The 26,399-nt window shown below is 46.5% G+C and overlaps 1 protein-coding gene and 1 long non-coding RNA gene across 2 annotated transcripts; one reads left to right on the top strand and one right to left on the bottom strand.

Moving 5' to 3' along the window:
* DNASE1L3 (deoxyribonuclease 1L3) lies at positions 1-21,734 on the top strand. Its single transcript, XM_082739593.1, has 8 exons — positions 1-640; positions 7,050-7,138; positions 10,791-10,880; positions 11,507-11,619; positions 14,157-14,269; positions 17,349-17,506; positions 20,895-20,991; positions 21,296-21,734. Exons 1-8 carry the CDS (start codon positions 500-502, stop codon positions 21,407-21,409), a joined length of 915 nt encoding a protein of 304 aa, XP_082595719.1. The 5' UTR covers positions 1-499; the 3' UTR covers positions 21,410-21,734.
* On the bottom strand, positions 2,370-24,903 carry LOC309869167. Its single transcript, XR_014314023.1, has 3 exons — positions 24,725-24,903; positions 18,075-18,177; positions 2,370-3,595 (listed from the first exon to the last, which is right to left on the bottom strand). It is a non-coding gene; the product is annotated as an uncharacterized lncRNA (long non-coding RNA).
* Positions 24,904-26,399: the final 1,496 nt, after the last annotated feature.

Here is a 26,399-nt window from a genome sequence, read left to right on the forward strand (position 1 = left end):
CTGGGTGTGTCCCAGGACAGCTGGCTGCGAAACCCCAGTGAGGACAGAAAGCCTGGCCGGATTTCCCACTGACCCCTGCCTCACCATCCCCTCCACAGAAGCCTTCCTCACCCCAGCTGCCCTCTTGGGGTGGACCACTTCCGAGTTATCCATTCTCAGGAAAAGGCACATGGCATGCCACTGCAGGGCTGATGACCAGATGTCACAGCTGGTTCCCGACTGGGATAGGAGAGACTCTGCAGGAGATGGTCCCTCAATTACGCAGGCCAATTTCCGCACCCGAGTGACAAAAACAGGGGCCCCTAGACCCCTTTCTTCATTTCCTTGGGGAAAGAAACCCATGATCTTCAGTTCCTCAGAGAAGTGAAAGTAGCAACAAGGAATCCAGTCATTCCTGTTATCCGCAGGCTTTATAAGTCAGCTGAGCCCAAGGAGGTGGCCCAGAGCCCTTGCACGCCAGCCACCACGGTCCTCTCGCTGAATCCGGAGCCCTGCCAGGATGCCCCGGCTGCCCGCCTTCCCGCTGCTTCTCCTCCTCTCCATCAGCAGTGCCCAGGCCCTGAGGCTCTGCTCCTTCAATGTGAGGTCCTTTGGGGAAGCCAAGAAGGAAAACAAGAATGCCATGGACGTCATCATGAAGGTGAGACCCCCTTCTTGGTCACAGAGAGCGCTGGATCCCCCTCATGTGCTCTCTCTGCCTTTGGACTTCAGGAGACTCGGGAGAAATTTCACCCAAGTTAGTCTCTAGGGGGAAGGTAGCAGCTGCCTTTGCATTCAGTCGCAGTACTGACAGCAATAATGCCAATAACCACATCCCCTCTCCGGGCTTCATGTCATCCTCGGAACATGAGGGGCGTTTGGGAGCTACGATGGCTCCTCCCTGTGGGATTGTTTGGGGGTTTGTGTGAGTTGGTAAATGTAAAGCTCCTCAGACAATATCTGGCTCCTAGTAAGCTCCAGGGAAGGACTGGCTAATACCATGATTTTTATTACCATTTACTGAATGCCCCCGCCAGGCACCACGAATCCAAGATTTCATTCCATCACTCTCAAGAAGGAGGGTTATTACCCCCCATGAAGAGATGAACAACAGAAGGTGTAGTGACCTCATGTAGCTGGGGGGTGGGTGGAGGGGGAGCTGGGATGCCAGCCCAGCCTGGTCTTTCTATCTTTTTCTCCATCACTACAGCACAGATTTCTTTCTTTCCTTTCCTTCCTTCCTTTCTTCCATCCTTTTCTCTCCCTTCCTTCCTTTCTTTTCTTTTTCTTTCCTTCCTTCCTTTCTCTCTCTCTCCTTCCCTCCTCCCCACCTCTCCCTCCTTTTCCACCTTATACCCATCAACCTTTTCCCAACTACCAATTCTAAACTTTCTCTCCACTTAGATAAAACCTCCCTGGGTTGTATGACCAAGGTCCGGAGTGGCTGCTCACGTTTCTCTGGAGTCGACTAACTTTGTCTTTACCTGACATGTTAACTAATCTCTGATGATGCTGGGAGCTGAAACCTTTCCCAGGACTCTGTCTGGGTATTACCACCCTAGAAAATCCTGTGGGCACCATGGTATGGGGGGAGCATCGCAAGCCTTGCGTTCAGATCCTGCCCAGCAGCTGTGAGAGGAAGCTCGGGAATTCCCTTCTCCTCCCTGAACCTCTGGGCCTTTCAGCAATTGGGCCTTACACAACCTGTGACACTGGTTGGCAGAGAGAACTCAAGGTGTGGAAGGGCCCCAGGAGAGCCTGGGACGGGGCAGATGATCACAAACAGAGCCGCTACTGTTGGGATTAATACACAAAATGGATTAGAACAAGGACTACATGCTCTGTTCTTATTTAGATCGTCCTCTCCCTGGTTGGCCCTGCCCTTTGGATGGCACCCAAGGCCTTCCAGTGGCAGTCGTTTAACCAGAACAACCATGCCCAACCTGTGGGAGCCGAGACTCCCTGGCACTACAGGGAGCTCTGACGTGCCGGGAAACTATTTTTCCTGCTTCCTCGCACAAGGGCACACGGAGCCTGGGTACCTATGAGTTCCCTAGTGCCGATCACCTTCCTCACTTATTCTACCCAGGAAAAGTCATCACAATCTTAAGAGGCTGTCTTTTTGGTTCTTGGAGATTCCATCATTGGGGCCCTACACTTAGGACCTCCCTGGACCTGCCCCGTCCTAGAGAGCCCACTGATGGACAGCCCGTCACACCGAGCACCAAGCACATGGGAAGTCTCTGTCAAGGAATCCTTACCTAACCCCACTGCTGCAAAACCATCCCATAAACAGAGGCCATCCCCAAAGACTGCCAGAGCCAATGAGAGCACTTACAGTGAAATCCGAACCCAGATATTCAGGGTAGTAATACTCACAGGGCCTTGTGTCTGTGTACCTGCTCCTGGCCAGGAATTTTCTATTTTTATTTTTATGCATTTATTTATTTGAGAAACAGAGGGAGAGAGAGAGCAGGAGAGAGGAGCAGAGGGAGAGAGAGCCTCCACACTGAGCAGGAAGCCCAATGTGGGTCTCGATCCCAGGACCCTGGGATCACGACCTGATCACGACTTGAGCCCAAGGCAGACGCTTAACCAATTGAGCCATCCAGATGCCTCCATATTCTTATTTAATATTATGACATAGGTGGCATTCCCCCCACTTTGTAACAGAGAAGGCCGACTCAGAATGGTGAAGTACCGTACCCAGGATTCCCTAGCAGGTAGGCAGAAGAGCCAGGATAAAAGCCAGCCATATGAACCAACCCTATTAGAGAAGATGCCTTTTCCACCGTTTCATACCGGCTTGATCACTTTGGAGATGAGCCCGGCTTCATGATGCTGTTGTCTATGACCTTCATCAGGGAGGCTGGAGAGTGAAGGAGACCTGCCTTCTCCAACTTGGACTTGCTGGCTGGCATTATGGGCAGTTCTCCAGATGCCAAACCCTGCCTGGGCAAGGCTGCTTCTGTCCCATTCCTCAGTCTGTGTCCTTAAAGAGCAAAGTTTGTTCATCCAACAAATACTGAACGTAGGCCAAGTACTCGATGCTCTGAGGCACTCGGGTTGAGATGGGGGACGTGGGAGGCATCATCTCCTACGGCACATGCTACTTACAATTTCAGGAGTGCTTCTTGTTAGCCAGGCCCTTATCAGGCAGCATCCAAGTTCAGCCTCACAAGCCCTCTGGTTGCCTTTTGCACATGGTCAAGTGGAGTTCAGAGCGGAGACAGACATAGTCCCTGGTCATGGAGCCAGTAAGTGTGAGAGCAAAGGCTGGGACCCTGGCCTAATGGACCCTCTCTGGGCTCTGTCTCCTCCTGTACTGTACGGTTCCCTCCTGTACGGTATGGCTTCATAGGCTGCTCTTGGCCCCAGAGTCTTCATAAGATTTCTTTAGACTGCCCCTTCCCGTCTTTCCAGGCCCACTCGCAGCACAAGACCGCTTGCTGGGAAGGCTTCACTGCTGGCCGTGCTCAGCCTCTCCTCCCTCCCATCTGTAAAGGGAGTCAGGAAAATCTCCAGTTTCAGGTCTGAGAGGGCCTTCTGGGGGGCCTCTCATCTCTGGAGGCTCATTCTGAGGAGAGAGATTCAGGGAGAAGTATTTTTTCCTGGCCTGAAACAGGGGCAGGGAAAACATGTATCAGTGATAAGATTTGAAAAGTGAGTATTTAATCACTGTGGGGAAAACGCTCAGAACATCACTGAGGCTGAAAAACAAGAACAAAAAAACCAATCAGACCCAAACTGTGTGATAAACACCGCCCCACTGTTTGCAGAGCTTCTTTTCCAGGCCAGGGACTGGACTGAATGCCTTATATCTATCATATCCTTTAATCCCCATGACATCCCCAGGAGGAGGATTTCATCTCAGGTTATAGATGAGGAATCTGGCGGATTCGGGGAGCTTAAGTGACTTGCTCAGGGTCACACAGCTGGTGAGCAATAGAGTCAAGATACGACTCTGAGGCCATTTGATGCTAACTAACAGGCGAGTTATTTTGATGTCATTTTGTAAAGACAAGTACAGAAATCATGTGAGAAGTGTCTGGGTGATGGGTTTAGAGGTCATCAGGTGATTTTTTTTTATAGTCTTTTCTATATTTTTCAAATTTCTATAATAAGCAACATTATTTTTATAATTAGAAAACTGTTAACAAAATTATTTTTTAAAGCACTGGCTAGGAAATGTATTCCCATTTTTCTTATGCTGCCATAAAGAAGAGTTAAACACGGGAAGGTATTTGTGCTTCATAAACTGGGCTCAAATGGCTCCAGTGTGGCTCCCTGGGCCTCTCTCTCTCTCTCCTTCCCTCCCTTCTCTCTTTCACTCATGCCAGATGCTGTAGAGTTGTGAGTAAAGCAAGGCCTCACAGGTCATCTGGGACACAGCAGGCGCCTGACAGAATTCTGTTGGATGGATAAACAAGTGAGTGGAGAGATGGGCAGGAGGATGGACGGACTGTTAAAGCTCTAGTGTTCGTCCCCAGGAGAACGCTGATGGTGAGATCCATCGCTCATGGCACTGTAGGTTCCAGTCTATAGGAAATTCGTCCAGAGGTTCAGAGGCAAGTACTCAAGGGACATGGAGATCTGCTGGAGTAACTGCTGGAGATGTGGGGCTTTGGAGTGGTGGGTTTTGTTTTTTTTTTTGGTTTTTGGTTTGTTTTTTTTTTTTGGCTTTGGTTTGTTTTTGTGCGGGCAAAGGGCTGTAAGCAGGAAATCTAAAAGCTCAACCTTTCTGCTCAGGAAATGCAGTCTGAACCCTGGTCCGTTTTTGCCCTGCACCAGTGGATGACATTCAAAAGGAGCAATCACAGGAATATGGTGATTACTTCGGCCGTTGAGCAAGTGGTCAAGAGGGGCTCTATAGCAGATGATCCCATTATCCACATTCACACGATGTTCAGGTTACTTAGCCACGCTGAGGCTGAATGCCCAACTATATATACAGTGGGGATAATAAGAGGGCCTGCATCAAAGGGTTATTATAAATTCAGTGAGTCGATGGTAAGAGCTAACACTTATTTTTTAAAAATATTTTACTTATTTATTTGACGCAGAGAGAGAGCACAAGCAGTGGGAGAGGCAGGCAGAGGGAGAAGGAGAAGCAGACCCCCTGCCGAGCAGAGAGCCTGGATGCAGGGCTCAATCCCAGGACCCTGGGATCGTGACCTGAGCCGAAGGCAGATGCTTAACCAACTGAACCACCTAGGCACTCTGCAGTTTTCTTTTTTTAAATAACACTTTAATTTTTTAAAATTACGTATAATTTTTAAAAATATAAATTTAGAATTTTGAAACTAATTTTAGTAAGTAAAAAACAGTCATTAGGGACTATTTTGAAAATATACAAACATATAAAGAAGTGTTATCACTGGAAGATAAGAGCTACTGGCGTTTAGGACATTATGAGCATTTTTCTACACAAAAATAAATACATAAATTTGCATCTGTTTTTCAGCACAGAGACTACCCTCTATCATCAGTTTTGCATCCTGCTTTTGTATCAGAAGCATTTCACATGCCGTTATTATTTATTTATATATTTTGTTAATAATTCTTTTAAAACATGCCTTTTTCAAGCAGGGGAAGGTGCAGAAGGAGAGAGAGAAAATCTTAAGCAGGCTCCATGCCCAGCACAGAGCCCAGCATGGGGGTCGATTTCACACCCCTGAAATCATCACCTGAGCTGAAATCAAGAGTCAGACGCTCAACAGACTGAGCCACTGAGGGACCCATTCACATGACTCTTAATTCTATATAATGCCCTATGTTATCTTTCATTTAATGGTTTCCTATTCGGGGATAGTTAGGTTGTTTCCAATTTTGTTGTTGTCGTCCGTTGCAATGTATCTTCCTCTTTGATCTATACAAGTTATAATAGTAGTAGTAATAATTTACTGAGTGCCTCCTATACTGCTCTCACTGCTCCAAGTGCCCATTTAATCCTCCAGCAACCCTGTGAGGGAAGAACTATCATCATTCCAATCTATAGATGAGGACACTGAGATGCAGAGAGGTAGTAGATATTACATTATGATAGGAGACCTTCCTCCAGGTGGGAAAACTAGGCCAAAGGGTAAGTACATTCTCCAAGGATTTTGATCCGTACTTTAAAGAGTATTTAAAAAAAATATTTTACTTATTTTTAAGTAAGGGGTTCAAACTCGCAACCCTGAGATCAAGATTTGCATGCTCCACCAACGACCCAGTCAGGTGCCCCTAGATTAAAGTGCCTTCAAGAAAGGTCTGACAGTGACAGGTAACTAAATCAGCAGGCTGGCTTGGTGGCCAGACCCAGCTCTCCCTGTATTCTAACATCATCATGGGCTTTGTAGCCACATGATCCTGAATTCAAATCCTGACTCTACCATCTATATACTGGCTGTGTGACTTCAAACTTCTCATCCAATCACTCTAAGCCTGATTTCTGCTTATGATTATCTCGTAAGGTTGGTGAGGTTCAGAGTAGGATCACAATAAATGTTAGCCCTTGTAATTTTTATTATTATAATTTTGTTGCCAGGTGAACTAGGGAGACCCATATCCAGCTGTGTCCCTCTCACTTACTAAGAGCTTAATAAATATTTGTAGTTGTTATTGTGATTATTCAAGCAAAGCCAAGATATAGGACACGTGATCATATGATCATTGGCTCTGGATTCAGACTGCCTAGATTTGCCCTCGGTATCAGCCACTTTCCAACTAAGTCACTTTGGGTAGTTTACTTGACTTTCCTGGAGCCCTAGACTCCTTATCTTTACAATGGACTTAACTGGGGCACCTGACTGGCTCAGTCGGTGGAGCTTGTGACTCTTGATCTCAGGACTGTGAGCTTGATTTTCACATTGGCCATAGAGGTTACTTAAAAATAAAAACTTTACTAAAATAAAATAAAATGGACATAACAATATTACCTACCTCAGGAAGTTCCTCACTTGTTTCAGCAATGAAGTTAATTACTTTAACCAAACACTAATCCTATACTTAAAACATAGTGCCCAATAAAAGATTTTATTATGTATAGATTATTTGCCTGAAGACATCTGGGAATTCTGTCTCTGCAGGTCATCAAACGCTGTGATATCATACTCCTGATGGAAATCAAGGACAGCAACAACAGGATCTGTCCTACTCTGATGGAGAGATTAAATGGGTAAAGACAGCGTGGGGTGGGGGTGGGGGGCCTGGACCCCCTGCAGGCTCAAGGTTAAGTGCAAGGATATCTGAAAAGCCCGGGGGGAACTGAAACTAGTGTGAAAGCCAGCACTGCCCTGACCACCACGTCACATGGCCAACACTGCCCCAGCTTCCAACTCCAGGAGCTGCAGTCCTGAGAACTTTCGACTAGCTAGTTTTAATATGATAAAGCAAAATAGAGGAAATGCATGAGGAGCCAAGACAGAGAGAGAAATGAAAGAGACAAGAGGTTTTCAGACAAGAGACTGAAATCAGAACTACTGTTGTAAAGAAAAGATTAAGTACAAGTATGAAGTTACGATACACCTATAGGCTGGAATATTACGTAGCCATTAAAAACCACATTCACTACAGAATCTGTTAGAGCTAAATATTCAGCACGGGAAGACGACTGCAGTAATCTTGAAAGCAATTCAAAAAAGGTTCAGAACTGTAGATAGAGTGGCCCATTTTAGTGATCACATTACTACTAGGCCTGAGTAAGAGGGTGTTTGAGTTTGCACGGGGACAGAGGAGAGAATGGGAAAATAGGCTCCAACTATTAAGAGTGGTTACTTCTGGGTCAGGGAGGTGGGTGTGATTGCAGGACCACTGTGGATGGGGTCACTGAAGAAATAGGGAACATTTACTTTTTATTTTATATACTTGTATATGATTTGAATATCTTACAAAAAGCCTAGATTGATTTTATAAATTCAAAAAACCCCAAAAGATAATGTCCTCAAATAATTTATAATTTTGGATTATAGTTATGATTTACATTCTTTCTCAAAGAATAATCAGCGGACCTAGCCACCTGAAAATCACCCCAAAGTGAGTTAAAAAGGCACATTCCAGAACTTCCAGGCTATTGAACGAGAATGTCTGCGGGATCCCTGGGAGTGATCTTCATCTAAGTAGCCTTCCCGGGTGATTCTCACGCACTCCAATTTTTAAAAACTTTTTTTTTTAAAGATGTTATTGATTTATTTGACATAGAGTGAGATCACAAGTAGGCAGAGTGGCAGGCAGAGAGAGAGGAGGAAGCAGGCTCCCCGCTGAGGAGAGAGCCTGAAGTGGTGCTCAATCCCAGGCCCCGAGATCAAGATCATGATCCCAGCTGAAGGCAGAGGCTTAACCCACTGAACCACCCAGGCGCCCCAATTTTTAAAAACTTCTAATATAATGTTTCCTTTGTACATGCATGATAAGATTATACCACAAACTAGAACATATGATAATATGTACCAAGTAGTTCAATTATGTCAAAAGAAAAACAAAACAAAAATATTTAAAAGATTCAAAAGCGGTGAATCAAAGGCTGACAACAGCTATCTCAGAGCAAAAATTACAAGGAATTTAAATATGGTGTCTTCTCTATATTGTCTGTATTTTCCAAGTTTTCTACAATGAGAATGTTATATGCCCTTTCCTTTTTCTTATGATGTATTTTAAACATTCTTAAGAGCACAGAGAAAATGCTAACAACCATGTAATCTACCATCCAGTACATCTGGCCATTGTTACACTTTTATAATTAAGGAAACTCGCGTTTAAAAAAAATAAATAAATGATCAATCCAGCCTCGGTAAGCCCAGCAAGAACAGCCTTGGACACTCTTGTTCAAAGAGGCCTCTTGGGCTGGCTCCACTCCCCTCTGGGCCTCCGTTTCTCCTCTAAAAATATGCTTTGCCCTCAGCAGCTCTTCTGGTTCCAGATCTGATCTTTGACGATAGAAAAGGGAGTTTAGCACAAGGGTTAGGCACCTATGCTAGTCTCAGACCAACTTGTGTTTGGATCTTGGCTCTACTATGCCTTTGAGCAAGTTATTCAAGCTCTTCGTACCTCATTTTCCCTATCTACAAAATGGGGCTAATAATGAACCCATCTTCCTGGGATGTGGCTGTGATTAAATCCTGCATGTAAGTGGTTGCACTGTGCCTGGCATGTAGCAGGGATGAAAAGGAAGAAAATTACAATAGCAGATGGTGGTCCAGAGGGCCATGTGCAACACCTACCATCGATAGCCCTAACTACATGCCAGGCATCCTGTTAATCCATTTATGTGCACTACTTCATTTACTCCCACAACTCCGTGGGGTTGGTACTTTTACTACTTCCCTCATAGCTGGGGGAACTGAGACTCAGAGAGGAGGGATCTGCCTAAGATCATCCAGCCAGTAAACGGTGGAGCTTACTTTGCACCTGGGTCATGTCTGACTCCAAAGCCGGTGCTCTATTCTGAACCTCCTCAGCCTCCCATAGAGGGTCTCTGGTCAGTTTTCAGAAGCTTGAGAGGACAGAGGGCTCCAGGTGCCTCCCCAGAGCAACCTGGGTCGAGTCTTCCCACCCCCACTGTAGTCAGTTCTCCCCAACTTCCCTAGACTGTGCCATGGACTCCAGGCAGAGGCAGGCCTGTTTGTCCCCTTAAGCCCCGTAAGCTAGGAGGGGCCTTAATCGCCTCACAGCTGAGTCATTGTGAGCAGTCTGCCAACCCAAAATTTGGCAGGCAAGATTCAGAACAAGGCCAGTCTTCCCAAACTGGAAACCCGGTGGAATCTACTGTCCACACTTCTTGGGCCCCAGTAGCTGGACCTGCCCTAGATGTATCTAGCATGCTCGGGAATTTCTGCAGGGCCTCAGTGGGCTCCTAAAGACCTAATCTGCTATATTCCAACAGAACCTAAGAATATGCCACAGCTTAGATATGCCCTAGATCTTTCTGTGTGCGAATGAAGTAAAACTGTGTCAGGCCCTGCCCTGGGTGGAGTTATCAGCAGGTTTGGCAAACACATGGAGAGTCCATTTCCCTGGTATGAATGAGTGGTAGAGGTAATGGGACTTCACAGCTATACTTCTAGCCCCCAGGACATAAACAATAGCTGACTTGTGAGAAAATGCTTGGGGGTTTTCAGAACAGGAGTGAACGTCCAATGAAAATGGTACTGGGGAATGCCTGAGTGGCTCAGTGGGTTAAAGCCTCTGCTTTCGGCTTAAGTCATGATCTCAGGGTCCTGGGATCAAGCCCCACATCAGGCTCTCTGCTCGGCAGGGAGCCTACTTCCTGTGCTCTCTCTGCCTGCCTCTCTGCCTACTTGTGATCTCTCTCTCTGTTGAATAAATAAATAAAATCTTAAAAAGAAAAGAAAAGAAAATGGTACTAGGAATTCTGCCTTTGAGAAATGTTCAGGAGTAGTGCAGGGACAGGGTGACCTGGTAAGAATTACTCCACCAGGGAGTATGAGGTCAGCCCCAGCCACGAACCAGAGTGGGATCTGGGACTGATCTGGCCTGAATCTTCTATGGTCTCAATAATGTCCCACAGGTACAGGCCAAAGCCTGTGGATTTGGGGTATATAGGATTTGAGCTCAAATCCCAGCTTTGTACCTGCAAACTATAAAAAGTGGGTAACAATACTACCCACCTCCTAAGATGTCTGTAAAGATCCTGAGAAATGTCACATTCCCAGGCGATGGTGGCCCTTCTTATTAGACTCCGAGATTATGATGAATGGCAGCCTTTCTCCACGATACCCTTGGCGATATGAATACAGAATGAAGAGAGGGGAGCTTGCAGTAGGGAAATGCTTATTTTTTAAGATGCAATGTAAAATCTTTATGTTTTCTAGAAACTCAAGAAGACATATAATCTACAACTATGTGATTAGCTCTCGGCTTGGAAGAAACACATATAAAGAACAGTATGCCTTTCTCTACAAGTAAGTATAGTCTCTGCTTCCTGGGACATGATTCACTTCTAAATGATGACTGTGATTTGAATCAAAATGTATTTCTTTTCTTCAAAACCAAATTTGGATCTCTAATGATCTCTAACCAGTTCTCAATATCAAATAATATCAAAATATCAAACTAATTGCTACTGAATTGAGGCTGAAGCAAAGCATTATCTCCTCAAAGCAAAAGCACATGCAGCTTCCTGACCTCGAATTTGCTGGTTGGTTCAGTGGCGACCTGGTCTGGAGGGTCACTTCTTTATCCTTCACAGTGAAGTTCCAGCCCAGGGATGGAAACCTGAGCTGCCCAGCATGGCTGACTCCGAAATTTCACAGTGTTGTCTTCTTCTTACCAGTAATTGTGTTCTACGTCTGAAAGTTAACTTGTGGCTGACCCAGAGAACTGGTGCTGTTCTGGTCTCCAGCTTTCAAAGGGCTCTGGCCATTGAGAAGATTTGACGGAAACTTGTTCTCAAGGGGAAGATCCCTTGCAGGACAAGAGCCTGTCTGGGGGGCCGATAAAGCCACGGGCTAGGTCTCTGCTTCTTGAATGAGGTTAAGAAGACAACTGAATCACCTCGAAGGGCTTCTTTTTTTTTTATTATTTCTAGGGAAAAGCTAGTGTCTGTGAAGAAACGCTACCTCTACCATGACTATCAGGCTGGTGACGCAGATGTGTTTTCCAGGGAACCCTTTGTGGTCTGGTTCCAGTCACCCCACACCGGTGAGATCCACAGGCCCCTCCTGCTCAGGACTTTCCTGTGATCCCATGAATGGACAGTAGCCCCGAGTGTGAGCAGGGGTCCCAGGGTTTGCACAGCATCGTTAGGGATACATTAGACTTGAGATGGCCATTAAGAACGTCTAATATTTGAATGTTGAGGAGGTATCCTCAACTCAAGACCTCCTCAGCCTGGAACTCACCTTCAGAAATCAGTGATAACTCCACTCTGAGCTTTTAGGCTGATGGAAATTATTTACCATGATTTTTTTCAATCCCAATCAAATACAACTTCATTTAAAAAAGAGAGTCCCAGCGATGGCTAGCAGAGACGAACTCCCAACCTAGAGTCTCCCTCTCCCTCCCCTTCCAATCTCCTCCACAGACTGTGTATAGAGAGGAAATCCAAATGACTACACGTCTGAACTCTGACTACACGTCTGAACTCTGACAACTACACTTATATATGCCACTAACAATTATAGATCCCTGACTAGTGCCAGGTTCCTGTAGTCCTTGCAACACCCAGCAGGACCTAGGATTATCTGCACTTTACATTTGAGGTAGCCAAGGTTCAAACAGGTGGAATCACTGGCCCAAGTTCACTCACTCAGTAGTTGGAACCCAAGCCATTATCTTGGGTACCCATACTCTTAACCACTGTGCATATCTAACTCCAAAATCAATAATTAATTTGATTTACAGATTGGAGCTATATGAATCAAATATTTTTTTCAATGCCTACCACGTTCTGTTCCAGGAACTAGACAAGGCAGACAAGATCCCTGTCCTAGGGAAGTTATGTCGTAGTGGACAAGACAGACACTGACCAAATAAATATCCATAGAGCTGTATGTATGTACAGCTGCATATATATTACACAAATATAAACAGCCTGAAGTAGGAACATAACTATTTTGGCCCTGGCTTTGTGAGTACTTCGGGAAAACAAACATGGAAGAATGGTGGTGGAAATTTCCAGTAGAAAAAGAGGAGGAGGTGGGGGCTGTTTAGGGCAGAAATGCACTTCAGAGAGCAGGTGTAATAATCACCTTTGTCAGACACACAATTCCCATTTGGCTGACCAGTGTTCGCAGAGCACCCTGCCCCGTCTTCTCAAATAGAGTCTTCAGCGACACATAGCTAAACATGACTAAACAAACCTGTTTATCGTGAGCATCTACCTATCCTCCTTTCTCTACCTCTCCTCCCGGAGGATGGCATTGCAGCCATGCCCTGTTTGGAATTCTCTCTCTTGTACAAGGAATGTCCCCTCTGAGATTAAAGATAGAGTTAGCCATTCGTTTATCATTTTTTCCCTTTATTCATTTACTTTTTTCCTTTATATCATTTAGCCATTCATTTATCATTTTTTCCTTTATTCATTTACTCATTCATTCATTCAATCATAAACTCACCCAATAAACATTTTGTAGTCCCTCCCATGGGCCAGGTACTGTGCTAAGTGCTAGAGCCAAGCCAGTGAGCAAGACAGAGCCAAGGTTCCAGTGGGAAAAACGCAGAGGCACAGCAAGTAACTTCAGAGCAAGAAGGAAGTAAAAGCATACTGGGGAGAGGGGCCTGCCTTAGATGGGGCAGGCCACAGATGGCCTCTTCAGGGTGCCAGGAGTGTGACCTGAAGAAGCCAGTCACTGAGGGCTAAGGCAAGGGCCTTTCCAGGGGGAGGTCCCAGTGAGTACACACAAACTCGGACGTGGGAAAAGGGTAGGGGTGTTTAGGGGGCCAGAGAGGATGGGAAATGGAGTGGAGGCCGGAGGAGGAGAGTGGGAGACACGGCTGGTGGGTAAGCGTGGGGTCATGGAGACAGGCTTCCGGATCTGAGTCCTGACTCCCCACTGTGTGACTTGAGCAGTGATTCCCCACCAGCCCTCAGCTCCTGCGTACGAGTGGGGACCCAGGCATTGGGCAAGGGAACCCCGGGGAAGAGGCCCTCAGAACACGCCAGCTGCCACCGGCAGGTGGGCAAGGCACGGCTCCCAAGCTCACCCACATTCCCGGATACAGGCTCGCTCAGTCCCTCCTGGTGGGGAGGTTTTCAGCTATTTCACAAAGGCTGTTTTAAAAAATACATAATTTTAGAGAGGATTTTTTCCAGATTATAAAAGAAACGTAAACTGACAAGCCTCAATTTTTTTTAACTAGAAAAAAACTTTTTTCTTCCGTAAAAAAGCCAAAGAGACTTCTTATTTTTTAAAAAATGGAAAATACCATTTTTCAAAAAATGAGAAAATAAAAACACCCACAATGTCAGCAAGGAGTCCTGATTACCAGCTTTCTCTTGGCCGGGCAGGTGAATGGGTGAAAAGAGGCTTTCACGCTCTGAGAACAGCAGCCCAATGGTCCCAACAGCATTCACATCTCAGCCACTAGCTGGCTGGCCCCTCCAGAAATGAGAGGACCCAGGCAGTGCAGTCTGGGCCTTCAGGAAGGACAGCCTGTTTCTCTCCAGCAGTGTTCCCTGAACCTGCTCCTGTTCAGGAAAGTGTGCGTGTGACCTCCGCCTCTTTCCTGTTCCTCAGCTGTCAAGGACTTCGTGATTGTCCCCCTGCACACCACCCCTGAGACCTCCGTGAAAGAGATTGATGAGCTCGCTGATGTCTACTGGGATGTGAAACGCCGCTGGAAGGCAGAGGTGATGACCCTCTGTGTCTGCTGAACTCCCATCTAGCAGAGGCAGAATCCGGTTCTGGGAAGGGATGAGTGACTCCCCGGGAGAGTGAGGCGGGCAGGACATGTGCAGCACAGCACCCTGTTAGAGCCTCATTTTAGGCCTTACCTCAGCCTTAAATATCCTTCTTGCTAAATCTGCCTGGGTCCCGTCTGCGTGGGGCTCAGCAATTCATACTCTGCTCCACTAATAATGGCTGCCCCAAATTACGAATAGTGGGAGCCGTGCCTTATGCTGAGGCTGGACATGGACGAGTCGATTTAATCCTCCCAATAACCCCACGATTTACTACCTTTATCATTCTCACTTTGCAATGAGAACAGTGGTCAGGAGTCCTTCACTGCATGGGACAGACTTTCAAAACTGGTTTGTGAAAGGGAGGTGCAATTTATTGGTTCATGTAACTAAAATGTCCAGGAGTAGTTCAGGCATAGTTGGATCCAGTAATCAGGGCTTGTCTCCTCGCTTTCTTTCCATCTCTTTGCCCTCATTTCCTCTGGGTGGGCTCCACCTTTCGGATGGCAAGATGGCCACCAGCAGCTTCCAGCCCACTGACAAACTGTCTGTCCCACTATGCAACAAGTGCCCCGGGGTTGAGTCCCATTGGCCCTGACTGGGTCACATGTCCATCCCAACCAACCACTGTGATCAGGGGGGTTGAGATGCTCCGATTGATTAAATCTGTGTGAGCTTCAGCCCAACCTCATAGACTGAAGTGAAGAACAGAAGTGGTTTCTCCAGTGATCTAAGGGTGCAATCTAGGGGAATATATCCACTGTCCTTCTTGGCCTCAATTATTTTCTCACCTAGAAAACAGGGATGCCACCTGTGCAGCTGTGAGGGTCTGTGAAAGCTCTTGGCAAGTTCAGAAGTCTTCCAGAGGGCTCTTCCTCATTCCTCTTTCCTCCTTTTGGGATGTGACTCCAGTGACCACCCCCTTCCTCCTCTCCAGATCCACCGTTCAAAGTGCAACATGGGTCAAATAAAGTGGGGGCGCAGAGCTAGGACATGGAGAGCGCAAGGTGTGTAATTCACTGCTTATCTCTCTTGCCAGGCAAGAGAAAGACTCATTCATTCCTAAAAGTTTGAATTCTTTCAGTCATTTAACAATTTATTGAGCATCTCTTAAATGTCAGGCACTAGGGAGGCATCGATGGCGCAAGAGTGAATAAGAGGGGCTACTCTTGTGCTGAGGGCCTTCAGTGAGGCAGATCAGGATTTAATTCTTGACTTTATCACTTGAGCCCATAAGTGGAATGGTCTAGAGCAGTTCACTTTATCCCTCTATCCTGTTTCCACAGGGATTAAAGGTCCCTTCCACCTCCCAGTGTTTATTGTGAGATTTAACTTAAACTTTAGGAAACACTTTTTAAAGATTTATTTATTTGACAGAGAGAGAGAACATGAGGGGAGGAGCAGAGGGGAGAGGGACAAGCAGAGTCCATGAGAGCACAGAGCCAGGGGTGGGGCTCCATCCCAGGACCCTGAGATCATAACCTGAGCTGAAATCAAGAGTCAGATGCTCAACTGACTGAGCCACTCAGGCGCCCCAACTTTATGAAACATTTAATCCTTGGCCTGACACATAGTGCGTGCTCAGTAAACTGTGCCTAGAACAATAGGAGCCGGTGGTCACTGGGGTTAAGGATGACATTCTGCCCTCAACCACACTCATCTATCTCAAGGAAAACCATAATCTCTGAGGTCAAAATAAAATGTTTTTGAAGAAAATGCTAAAGTCAACAACAACCCTAAACAATAGCACTAACTAGGAAATATGACACTTCCTCTGGATTAAGGAATATTAAAAGTTTTTTCCGAAAGCTCTGTAGGGAAAAGCACTTCTAAGATAGAAGGTCCTGTTGGTGGCCTTGGGGCAAGGGTGGACAACCCATTCTATGACCCCTCCCTTTCAGGCTCTTCCCACTTCCTCAGCAGACAGAATTTCCACAGGAATAAGTTCCCAGCTTACAAACAATAGAAGAGAAAGCATGGTGCCAAAGCTGTCAAACCACCCAAATTCATTTTCCTGCTTGGAAACAAAAAAAGTTGATTCATTCATGTATTTATACCCTCCAGTAGTTTGAGCCAGAAAGATCTGAGGGAATAAATGAGCTGGATTCTTTTATGCCCACCTAACTCAGCATGCTGAATGACACGGATGCGGAGTAAGACCAGGAGGGAACGCCTGCAGCAAACATCCTACAGCTCCATGACAACACCTTCCCTTGTACATCACCTGCCAAATACTCATCAAAACCATGACTCCGTTTTCAACTTCAAAAACCAAAAAGAAATCAGGGTGCCTGGGTGGCTCAGTTGATTAAGTGTCTCCCATCGGCTCAGGTCATGATCCGGGGTGCTGGGATTGAGACCCACCGTGGGCTCCCTGCTCAGCGTCGAGGCTGCTGCTCTCTTTCCCTCTGCCTTCCCCATTTGTGCCAGCGCTTTCTCTCTCTCAAATACATAAACAAAATCTTTAAAAAAAAGAAAAGGAAAAGGAATGAAGAAAGACCCTGTATTAGTTTGCAAGGGCTGCCCAAAACTGGGCCATTTAAACAACAGAAAGGTAATCCTCACAGCTCTGGAAGCTGGATGGCCAAGGTCAAGGTGTCAGCAGGGCTGTTTTCTCCTAAAGCCTCTATCCTTGGTCTTCCCTCTTTGTCTGTCTGTGTCCTAATCTCTTTTAATAATTTTAAAAATTTTTTTATAAACATATAATGTATTATTAGCCCCAGGGGTACAGGTCTGTGAATTGCCAGGTTCTAATCTCTTTTTATGAGGGACCAGTCATACTGGATTAGGGGCCACCCATATAGCCTCATTTAAAGGCTCCTCTCTCCAAATACAGTCGCATGAGGTATTAGGTTAGGACTTCAGTATATGTATTTGTGTGGGGGCATTGGGGAGGGGAGGACACAATTTAGCTTGTAACGGAACCCACTGTTTACTGGGCGTGGGAGGTGGAGCCACTGTTAGTGGGTCTAAGAAAAAGCATGGCAATAATACCTACAAGGTGACAATTCCAAATAACATCTTTCAGAATTTCATTTTCATGGGTGACTTCAATGCCGGCTGTAGCTATGTCCCCAAGAAGGCCTGGAAGAACATCCGCTTGAGGACTGACACCAGGTTTGTCTGGCTGATAGGGGACCAAGAAGACACCACAGTCAAGGGGAGCACCAGCTGTGCATATGACAGGTAGGAGGCACCTGCCCGACGCAAGCTAGCCCACACAGTATTTGATATGCCTCAGGAAAGGCAACCCACCTCAGCCCATTAGATTTCAGGCTCACCCATTAGGTACTTGTGCAGTGTGCAACCTGCATCACCACGCCTGGGAGCCCTGAGCGTTGTAGCTTAGTTATGGCTAGTGCTGGCCTGGCTTCAAATCCTGCCTCTACCACTTCCTGTCTGTAACCAAGAGACTTAAGCTCTGTGTGTCTTTGCTTCCTGGCCTGTAAGACAGGGATTGTCGTGAAGCCTCATTCATGGAGCCATGAGGAGGAGTAGATGAAGTAGTATGTGTCTTCTCACACAATGCGTGGCAGATGGTAGTGCTCCACACACTTACTGGCTGTTAATTATTTCATCACAAAGACATACCAGAATTTAGTCACTCAAATCCCCCATCATCGAGCTTAGGTTATTGCCAAGAGTTTGCTAGCGTAAGCACTGCTGAAACGGACGATCCATAAGAGACCAGTTAGAACAAGGGTCTTTCCACTCTCAAAGCTTTTGCTGTACGTTCCTAGATGCAAATACATACCTTTAAGTAACAGCATTCTCAGGGTTCCTGGCTGGCTCAGTCAGTGGAGCACGTGTCTCTTGATTTTGGGGTGTGAGTTCAAGCCCCACGTAGGCTAAAGTGCCTACATTAAAAAAAAAAAAAAAGTGCTTGTAAAATCTCCCTGGGGATTTTCAGTTAGCTTTCACTTTTGCTCCTTAAATCAGGACATGTGGGAGGCACTCAAAACATGTGAATGTTCCTGATCTTCCGTGGTTCCCAGAGCCCAGCGTGCCTCCAAGGAAGCATGAGATGGCTTCTGCCAGAAGACAGCTGTTCTCACTTCTCTAGTTTTGAGGTCAGGCTTTCACTTCCATCCCATGACCTCATTTGTTCCTCTTGGAGCTTTCAGGGCTGGTGTATCCTTTGCAGAAGTCCCTACTCCAGTTCCCAAGAGTGGAATCGCCCTAGCATTAAGGAAAGGTGAATGGAGGCAGGAAGTCCCAGGAGCCTGGGCCACCCCACAACCTACTGCAACCCTGGTGCCTTCACTCCTCTTCTTACTTTGAGGGTTTGCCAGCTAAGTGGGTTGGAGATGGCCACTTGCCCACTTGCCTTGGGCAGATCAAGGCCATTCTGCAGCCCCATTCTTCTCCCCTGGCCAACAAGGGGGAGGTGATCAAAAATAATGAAGCTGAAGAACAGTGCATCACCAGGAAAGATGCTCACAGTAGATTAGGAGGGGTGGGGGAACAGGTTAAAAATGTGTTTACTAAAAGAACCTCGGGTTTAGACACATATATGCCAAAGGATGGCAGGATTACATGTGATTTTTTTAAAGATTAATTTCTCATTTGTTGCTCTGGATTTTCTATATTTTCTGGACTGGCATATATATTTTATGTTTTTTTACTATATTTAATTAATTTATTTATTTGTCAGAGAGAGAGAGTGAGAGAGAGAGTGCACAAGCAGTGGAAGCAGCAGGCAGAGGGAGAACCAGGCTCCCCTCTGAGCAAGGAGCCCAATGTGGGACTCAGTCCCAGGATCTTGGGTTCATGACCTGAGCCGAAGGCAGATGCTTAATTGACTGAGCCACCTAGGCGTCCCTCTTTTATGCTTTTCTTAAAAGAGTTATAAATTTCTGGGGTGCCTGGCTAGCTCAGTCGGTAGAACATGCAACTCTTGATCTTGGGATGTGCGTTTGAGCCCCATGTTGGGCATGGAGCCTACTTTAAAAATGAAGAAAATTTTAAAAAATTAAAGGGATGTACATTTCTAATTAGGGGAGTAGGATGAAATGGTCTCAATTCAAGTCTTTATTCTGTGGACAAATATTTATTGAACACCTCCCATGAGCTGTGAACTCCTGGACATGAAAGCTGCCAAGAGCTGGCCTGTGCAAGGAGCAGCCTCAGGAGAGCCTTCAACAATCAGCTGACCTGCCCACACATGTCCGTAGAAGCCAGAAATAGAGGCACCTTAACTATGTTGCTCTTGACTCTCTGGGTCTGAAGGATGGCTTGAAGAAATCGCCAAGAGAATGGAAAGAGTTTACTTGTGGATTAAGCTCAGAGTTAACCATGGTGGAATTGGTAACAAACACAGGAAACCAAATCAGTCAGTTGGAATTAGGAAAAGCTCAGTGGATGGTCATGACCTGGCAGTTGACTCACCTTGTCCTTCCTCAGTCAGTCGGTGCGGGCCATGTAGGCCCCAAATGTATCACTCCACGTGGGGTATATTAGAGTCCATCTTTCCAAAACTCACTTAACTACCATGTTCCCAGTTTTTGCTGTCGTTACAAAGCAACTATACCTCGGTTTTTCCCTGTATTTGTCTTTAAATTTATTCATTTGTAATGAAATAAATTAATTTTTAAAAGAAATTTCAGGGGTGCCTGGGTGGCTCAGTTGTTAAGCGTCTGCCTTCAGCTCAGGTCATGATCCCAGGGTCCTGGGATCGAGCCTCATGTTGGGCTCCTTGCTCAGTGGGAAGCCGGCTTCTCCCTCTCTCACTCCCCCTGCTTGTGTTCCCTCTCTCGCTGTGTCTCTCTCTGACAAATAAATAAATAAATAAATAAATAAAGGAAATTTCATACTAAGGTAAGAAAATAGCATTATTTGTCATAAATCGAAAATAACTAAAAACATAAGCCCAGTGAAACTGAACAATGTTAAATTTTGCCTTAATTATCTTGCTTACAGAGTGCTTGGTGATTTCAGCCTGCTCTGTCTTGGTTAAAATGGGAGCTTAGAGTGTTATTAAAGATAAGCCAGGGACGCCTGGGTGGCTCAATGGACTAACCATCTATCTTCAGCTCAGGTCATGATCTCAGGATCCTGGGATCGAGCTCTACATCGGGCTCCCTCCCCACTGAGCAGGGAGCCTGCTTCTTCCTTTCCCTCTGCCCTCCACACCCCCACCCCATGTGTGCTCCCAATCTCTCTCTCTAATAAATAATTACAATATTTTTTAAAAAGATAAGTCAGTACCTTTCTTCATAACCGAATCAGGAAAAGTGAAAGATAATTGCAAGGGGAACAACATTCTCAGTATGTAAGTCATTGATCCACGATGTGGTGTCCATGTTTCATACAAAATCTTCTCTTCCACCTACAGGGCTACTGCCCATACAGGGAAACACTGTGTGCTGGTGCCCACAGAGCTGCAGTAGGGGATGAGCCAATTTCCCCAATCTTAGGCACTGTCCTAAGGGAGACAAAACCAGGCCTGGAATTTGAACACCACATGAAAGAGCCAGGCTGCTCAGTCAATTCCAGAGGTCAAACAGGAAACTCGGTTTGTTTCACAAATCAACGAGGTGGATTAATAGGACTGTCTTCTCCCCCTTTTCTCCAGGATCGTGCTTAGAGGACAAGAGATCGTCAACTCTGTTGTTCTCAAATCAAACAGCACCTTTAACTTCCAGAAAGCTTATGGGTTGACCGAGGAGGAGGTACAGCTGCCATCTTTGTCTTTCTGTACCACTGTCCTGGGAGATGGGTTGGTGTCACCCTTTGAGGCCACCACTGGAGATACAACATAGGGCCATTGGACCCCCGAGTCTCAAAGTCTATGATTCATTCTATGGCTTGAAGACCTACCTAAATTTCTGGTTGAGCTGGTCCAAGGATGACACTCACTAGTGTGTGCTCTACTGCATGACTTTAGGTGTTTTATTTTCCCACCTTAAGCCTGAATTTGTTCACTAAAATGACAGTCTCTGAATTCCCAAATTCATCTCCCTTTTCTCTTTATAGGCTTTGGAGGTCAGCGACCACTTTCCAGTTGAATTTAAACTACAGTCTTCAAGGGCCTTCACCAACAGCAAGAAATCTATCTCTCCGAAGAAGAAAAAGGTCCAACGCTCCTAGATACAAGGGAGCCATTGTACTAACCATTTCTTGTCTCTAAATAAAACAGCTCTAAGACGCATGAGCTGCTGCCTGCACTCAGGAAACAAGACTGGTCCAACTGTTTTCATCTTCAACATGAATTTAATCTGTCTTGAATTGGGGGTGTCTGGATGGCTCAGTCAGTTAAGCATCTGCCTTCAGCTCAGGTTATGATTCTGGAGTCCTGGGGTCCTGGGCTCGGCAGGGAGCCTGCTTCTCCCTTTCCCTTTGCCCCTCCCCCTCTTATGTTTTCTCTCTCTCTCTCTCAAATAAATAAATAAAAATCTTTAAAAATTTTTGTCAAGTTGGGAGGAGAGTCTCCTATTATCCTACTTGGGCTATATCTTCCCTGAATTACCCAAAAGGAAACTGGGGGCTTTTGCAGACCTAAAGGATAGTCTTCATGTCCCAAGGAGAGCCTCATCAGCTGTCACTGCCTCTGCTCAGCCCTGCCATGAAAGAGGCTGCCGGAGGAGGAAGAACATTAGCTTCCAGTCTTCATGGAGTGGATCCTAGTCCACAGGAAATGACCAGGAAGGCCAAGGCCTCCACTGCACCCCATGATTTGGGCCCTTCACTCTCTGAGGAATCTACTTCCTCTTGTCTGAGGTCAGGATAGTGATCATGTCTCACAGGGATCAAGAAGGAAGGCTATCCCATCTGGTCTCCCTGCCTCTAAATTGTCCTCCAACTCAGCCACCCCAGTACCTACCAGTGCCATCCTTTGGAATTGCATTCTGACCATGGTCCACCTGCTCTCCCATTCCTGCTTCTAAATCCCTCAGACACTCCCATCACCCACATCGAGAGAGCCCAGAGGTTTTGGATGCCTACAAGGGTCTGTATTTTGTGGGGTATCATGTCAGCCTTGCCTTTGTCCCACCTTGCACTTGGTGCCTCACGGGACTGCCCCTTCCCTGCACGTTCCAAGCCTCCCTCCTCCTAGGCTTTGAGGAGGCTAGCTGGCTGGCAGAGACTCAAGGATTTTGTTATAATTCTGCAACCAAAGAGCTGCAGAGGAGTCCTGCCGAGAAGCACCATTTTACCTGTATCCATGGTGACCATTTTTGTTTGTTTGGCTTTGCTTTCTCTTGTATTGTTTCTTTTGTTCAAATAGTACCTGGGCATGGCTAAATATGCAGGCATTCCAAAGCATAAGCAGTGATAAGGATTGCTGCCCCGGGACCCCACCCCCTAGTTGACTGTGTCAGATGCAACTCCTCTTACCAGCTTATGCATTCTTTCAAGAAAATCTATGAATAATCAGCACCATTATGTGACTCCCCAAAATAGAGCATTAGCATCCTATAAGCAGGGTCCACCCCCTGATTATTTTCCTTAATATATCAGGGACAATGTGACTTTTGATATAAGAAAGAAACCATGAGCCTGATTTTTAAAATTTGGTTGCATCTGAGCAAGGGAATAAAATCAAAAGGGGTTGGCTTAAATGGGAAAATTGTTTCTCTCCAAAAACCCAATGACCCTCAGAGCTCTTGTTGGAACTGGGGGTGGGGGCAGGTGGCAAGGCTATAAAGCTTCTGTCATCCCTTCTGAACAGGGCTCACAGGCCCAGGAAAACTTCCAGTTTCTAAGGTCCAAAATGGTCAAGCAGGCAATTCCCAAAAGAGCATATTTTGGAGGATAGGATCATGCTTTTGCCCTAAAGGTCAGTAGCACAGTGGGCCAAGAGCCCTGTGCTTGGTGGGGAAAAGTTGGCCAGACACTAAGTGAGCTTGTCAATGGTTCTGAGCTGGTCTCTGCTACCCTGCGGCCTCCTTGGTGACAAGACATCCCTCTATCCCTGCGCTGAAGCAGCTTCCCAGAGCCACAGGCCCCGCCAGCGCCCATTCCTGGCAAACTCTGCCAGACAAGAAGAGACGGAGTGAGGCTGTTTCTTTCTGGTCACAAACTAACAGAGCCACAGACATGCTCCCATCCCTCTGGGTCACGTAGTCTGCCTGGGGCAAGGAACCCTTGCAAATTTTGGGGAAGGAGGGTATACCCTGGTTGTGTGTATAACCTTTCAGCTTTGGCTTTGTACAGAGGGTTTGAAACTTGTATGCACCGGAATCCCAGAGGACCTGTTATGCTGATCCCAGGTCCCAGGCTCCCAGAGTCTGTCTCAGAAGCTTGGAGTGGGGGCAGGGTGGGAGCCTGCATTTTTATTTTTAATTAATTAATTTATGATATATATATAGAGAGAGAGCGTGCATGCACACGAGCAGGGGTGGAGGGCAGAGAGAAAGAGACAATCAGACTCCCCACTGAGCAGGGAGTCCAACACAGGACTCGATCCCAGGACCCTGAGATCATGACCTGAGCTAAGGCAGACGCTCAACCAACCCAGCCATCCAGGTGCCTGAGGAACTGCCTTTTCAACAAGCTCCCAGGTGACCTGAGGATGAGACTCTTCTTTCATTCTTTATCGAGGGACCAGATCTTGAACTCACTCTCCCAGCTCTGCTTCGGGACAAGAAGTGTAGAGTGATCCAGGACTCTGGCTCACTTTGGAGTCATACTCTGCACTACCTTGGAGCTCTGGGATTCTGAGCCGCCCACTTGCCCTCAGTTCCCTTATGTCTAAAACGAGGCTAATGAGAGAACCAACCTCAGAGATGAAGTTTAAGTAATGAATGTAACATACCAAATACGTGCCTCACACTTGGTAAGCCCTCCAAAGATGGAGGCTGTATTTTAACAATAGGACTTGCTCCATCAAAGGATGGCCCACCTGCAGTCTTTGGGTACAAAGGTCTCTCATTTCACTGCTTTGAATTGTTGCCATATGAGGAATCAGACTAAGGTTCCATTGCTTTATCTTTGACCACAAAAAGCATTTCGGCAAGTGAAACTTGAGACATGAAGACGTGTCTCCATCCAGGCCCTGTTATTATCAGTTTCTATTCAACACCCTTTCCTGCCGCAAACACAGACACCCCTCTGTGTTAATGTTTAGTATTCCTCGTCCTGTCCCTGCTGGGATGGGAGACCGGGGTGGGGAGTACCGGGAGCTTCTCTAATTCAGCAGCCCTGGCTCCTATCTTTCCCTTGGATTGGAGAAGGCAAGTATAAAGGACAGTTGTCAAACCAGGAAAGGAAAAGGTGACAGACTAGAGGCCACATCTGTCTTCCCTCCTGGAGGGAGCAAAGGGGTCTGGCCAAGGCAGGTGTGCGGGTGAGAGACGTTTCCACCTGCATCGGCTGCCGAGTCTCCCCCATTAAGGCATCCACCCCATGGTCCTGAGGACAGAGGCACCGTGAGGAGCCCACATTCCCATGTCGCTTACTCACAGGTCACATCTGGGAGAAGGAACAGGTAACCAAGGTCCACGGAACTCGGGCACCAGCGGTTTCAAGCTTCGGGACTCAGGAAAGCTACTGAATTCCATAAAACTGAGGGAATCTCGAGAAAACAAGGAGCCGTGCAGGGAGCATTGCGCAAATATACAAATGCGCATGCGCGTGCACGTGCACAGGCACGCGCGCGCTCGCGTTCACACACACAGACGTACGCACGCACGCACGCACGCACACGCCTCTTCTGAGAAAATAGTGTGGGAAACAGTGCATACCCTGAATGGACTGGAACAACGGGACATTTTCTAGCCAGATGGTCGCTTGGTTCCCAAAGTCTCCACGTAGCTGAGACTGAGCTGCAGACAAACATCAGGCCTCATGGGGCCAAGAGCCGAGGGCGGCTGCCATAGGCCAAGCCACGGACTCTCCTTGGGTGGCATCAGCGGCCCCCGCACTGGTCCCACCACTCCCACCCTAGCCTCCTACAATCTGGTCTCCTCCCAACAACCAGGATATACTTACTAAAATGCAAATCTCCTGCTGTTGCCTCCCTGCTAAAACCCTCAAGGGCTCCCCACTTCTCTTCTGGGTAAAGACCCCAGTCCTTTTCATCGAAGCCCTGTATATCTTGGCCTTCACTTACTTCTCCAACTCCACTTTCAACCATTACACCTTCTAGCCACAACGTGTAGTTCTTCAGTTCTTCATGCTCTCCCCAGCTTCTGGGCTTTGTACTGGCACCCCTACTCCCATCACCCCTTTTCCCCATCACCCCCATCCGCTTCGCTAATTTCTTCTCATTCCTCAAAACTCAGCTTAAATCTCACTCAGTCGGGGAGGCCTTTTCTCACTAGCTTCCCCCAGTCTTTCTACGACCCTCCATTACATCTTCCCACAGTGCTCTTCAGGTCCCTTTCCTAACCCTCATTACCTGTACAGCTGGTTGCTTAGTGTTTGCCCCCACTCCCAATCATCAGCCTCTATGATGGCAAAGCTGTGTCTTCGTAGTCACTACTCACAGTTTTTGTAGAGTTAATGAAACACTGGGGCACTACTGTGCCATCTTGGAGAAAAAGGTAAAAGCCCTTTCATAGTCATCCTTTAAAGCAATTTTTTTTTTTTTTTTTTTGGAGCGAATAGTAGTGGAGAGAGTCCGCTTTTTCCTCTACCCCAGCCTGCTGCCCCAACTCATGCTTTCTCTCTCTCTCTGTCAAATAAATTAAAATAAATTAAATTAAATTAAAAGCCCCAAACCAAAACAATACAAAGAAAACTGACCTGCTTTCTAGTGTATTCAAGTTTCTCAAAGAATATTTGAAGGATATAAAATGGGATGGCACCAGGGATAGATGAACTAAAATTCAGCTAAACCTCACCTTGAACTTGACCTCTACCCTCCTACCCTGGACTTTTTTTTTAATCTTTTTTTTTTTTTTAAGATTTTATTTATTTATTTGACATAGAGAGATCACAAGTAGGCAGAGAGGCAGGCAGAGAGAGAGGAGGAAGCAGGCTCCCCGCTGAGCAGAGAGCCCAATTTGAGGCTCAATCCCAGGACCCTGATATCATGATATCATGACCTGAGCTGGAGGCAGAGGCTTAATCTACTGAGCCACCCAGGTGTGCCCTACGGACTTTTTCACATACTATTCCCTTAGCCTAAAGCACC

This window comes from Mustela nivalis (assembly GCF_964662115.1).
Source record: "Mustela nivalis genome assembly, chromosome: 1".
NCBI classification, from domain to species: Eukaryota; Metazoa; Chordata; class Mammalia; order Carnivora; family Mustelidae; genus Mustela; species Mustela nivalis.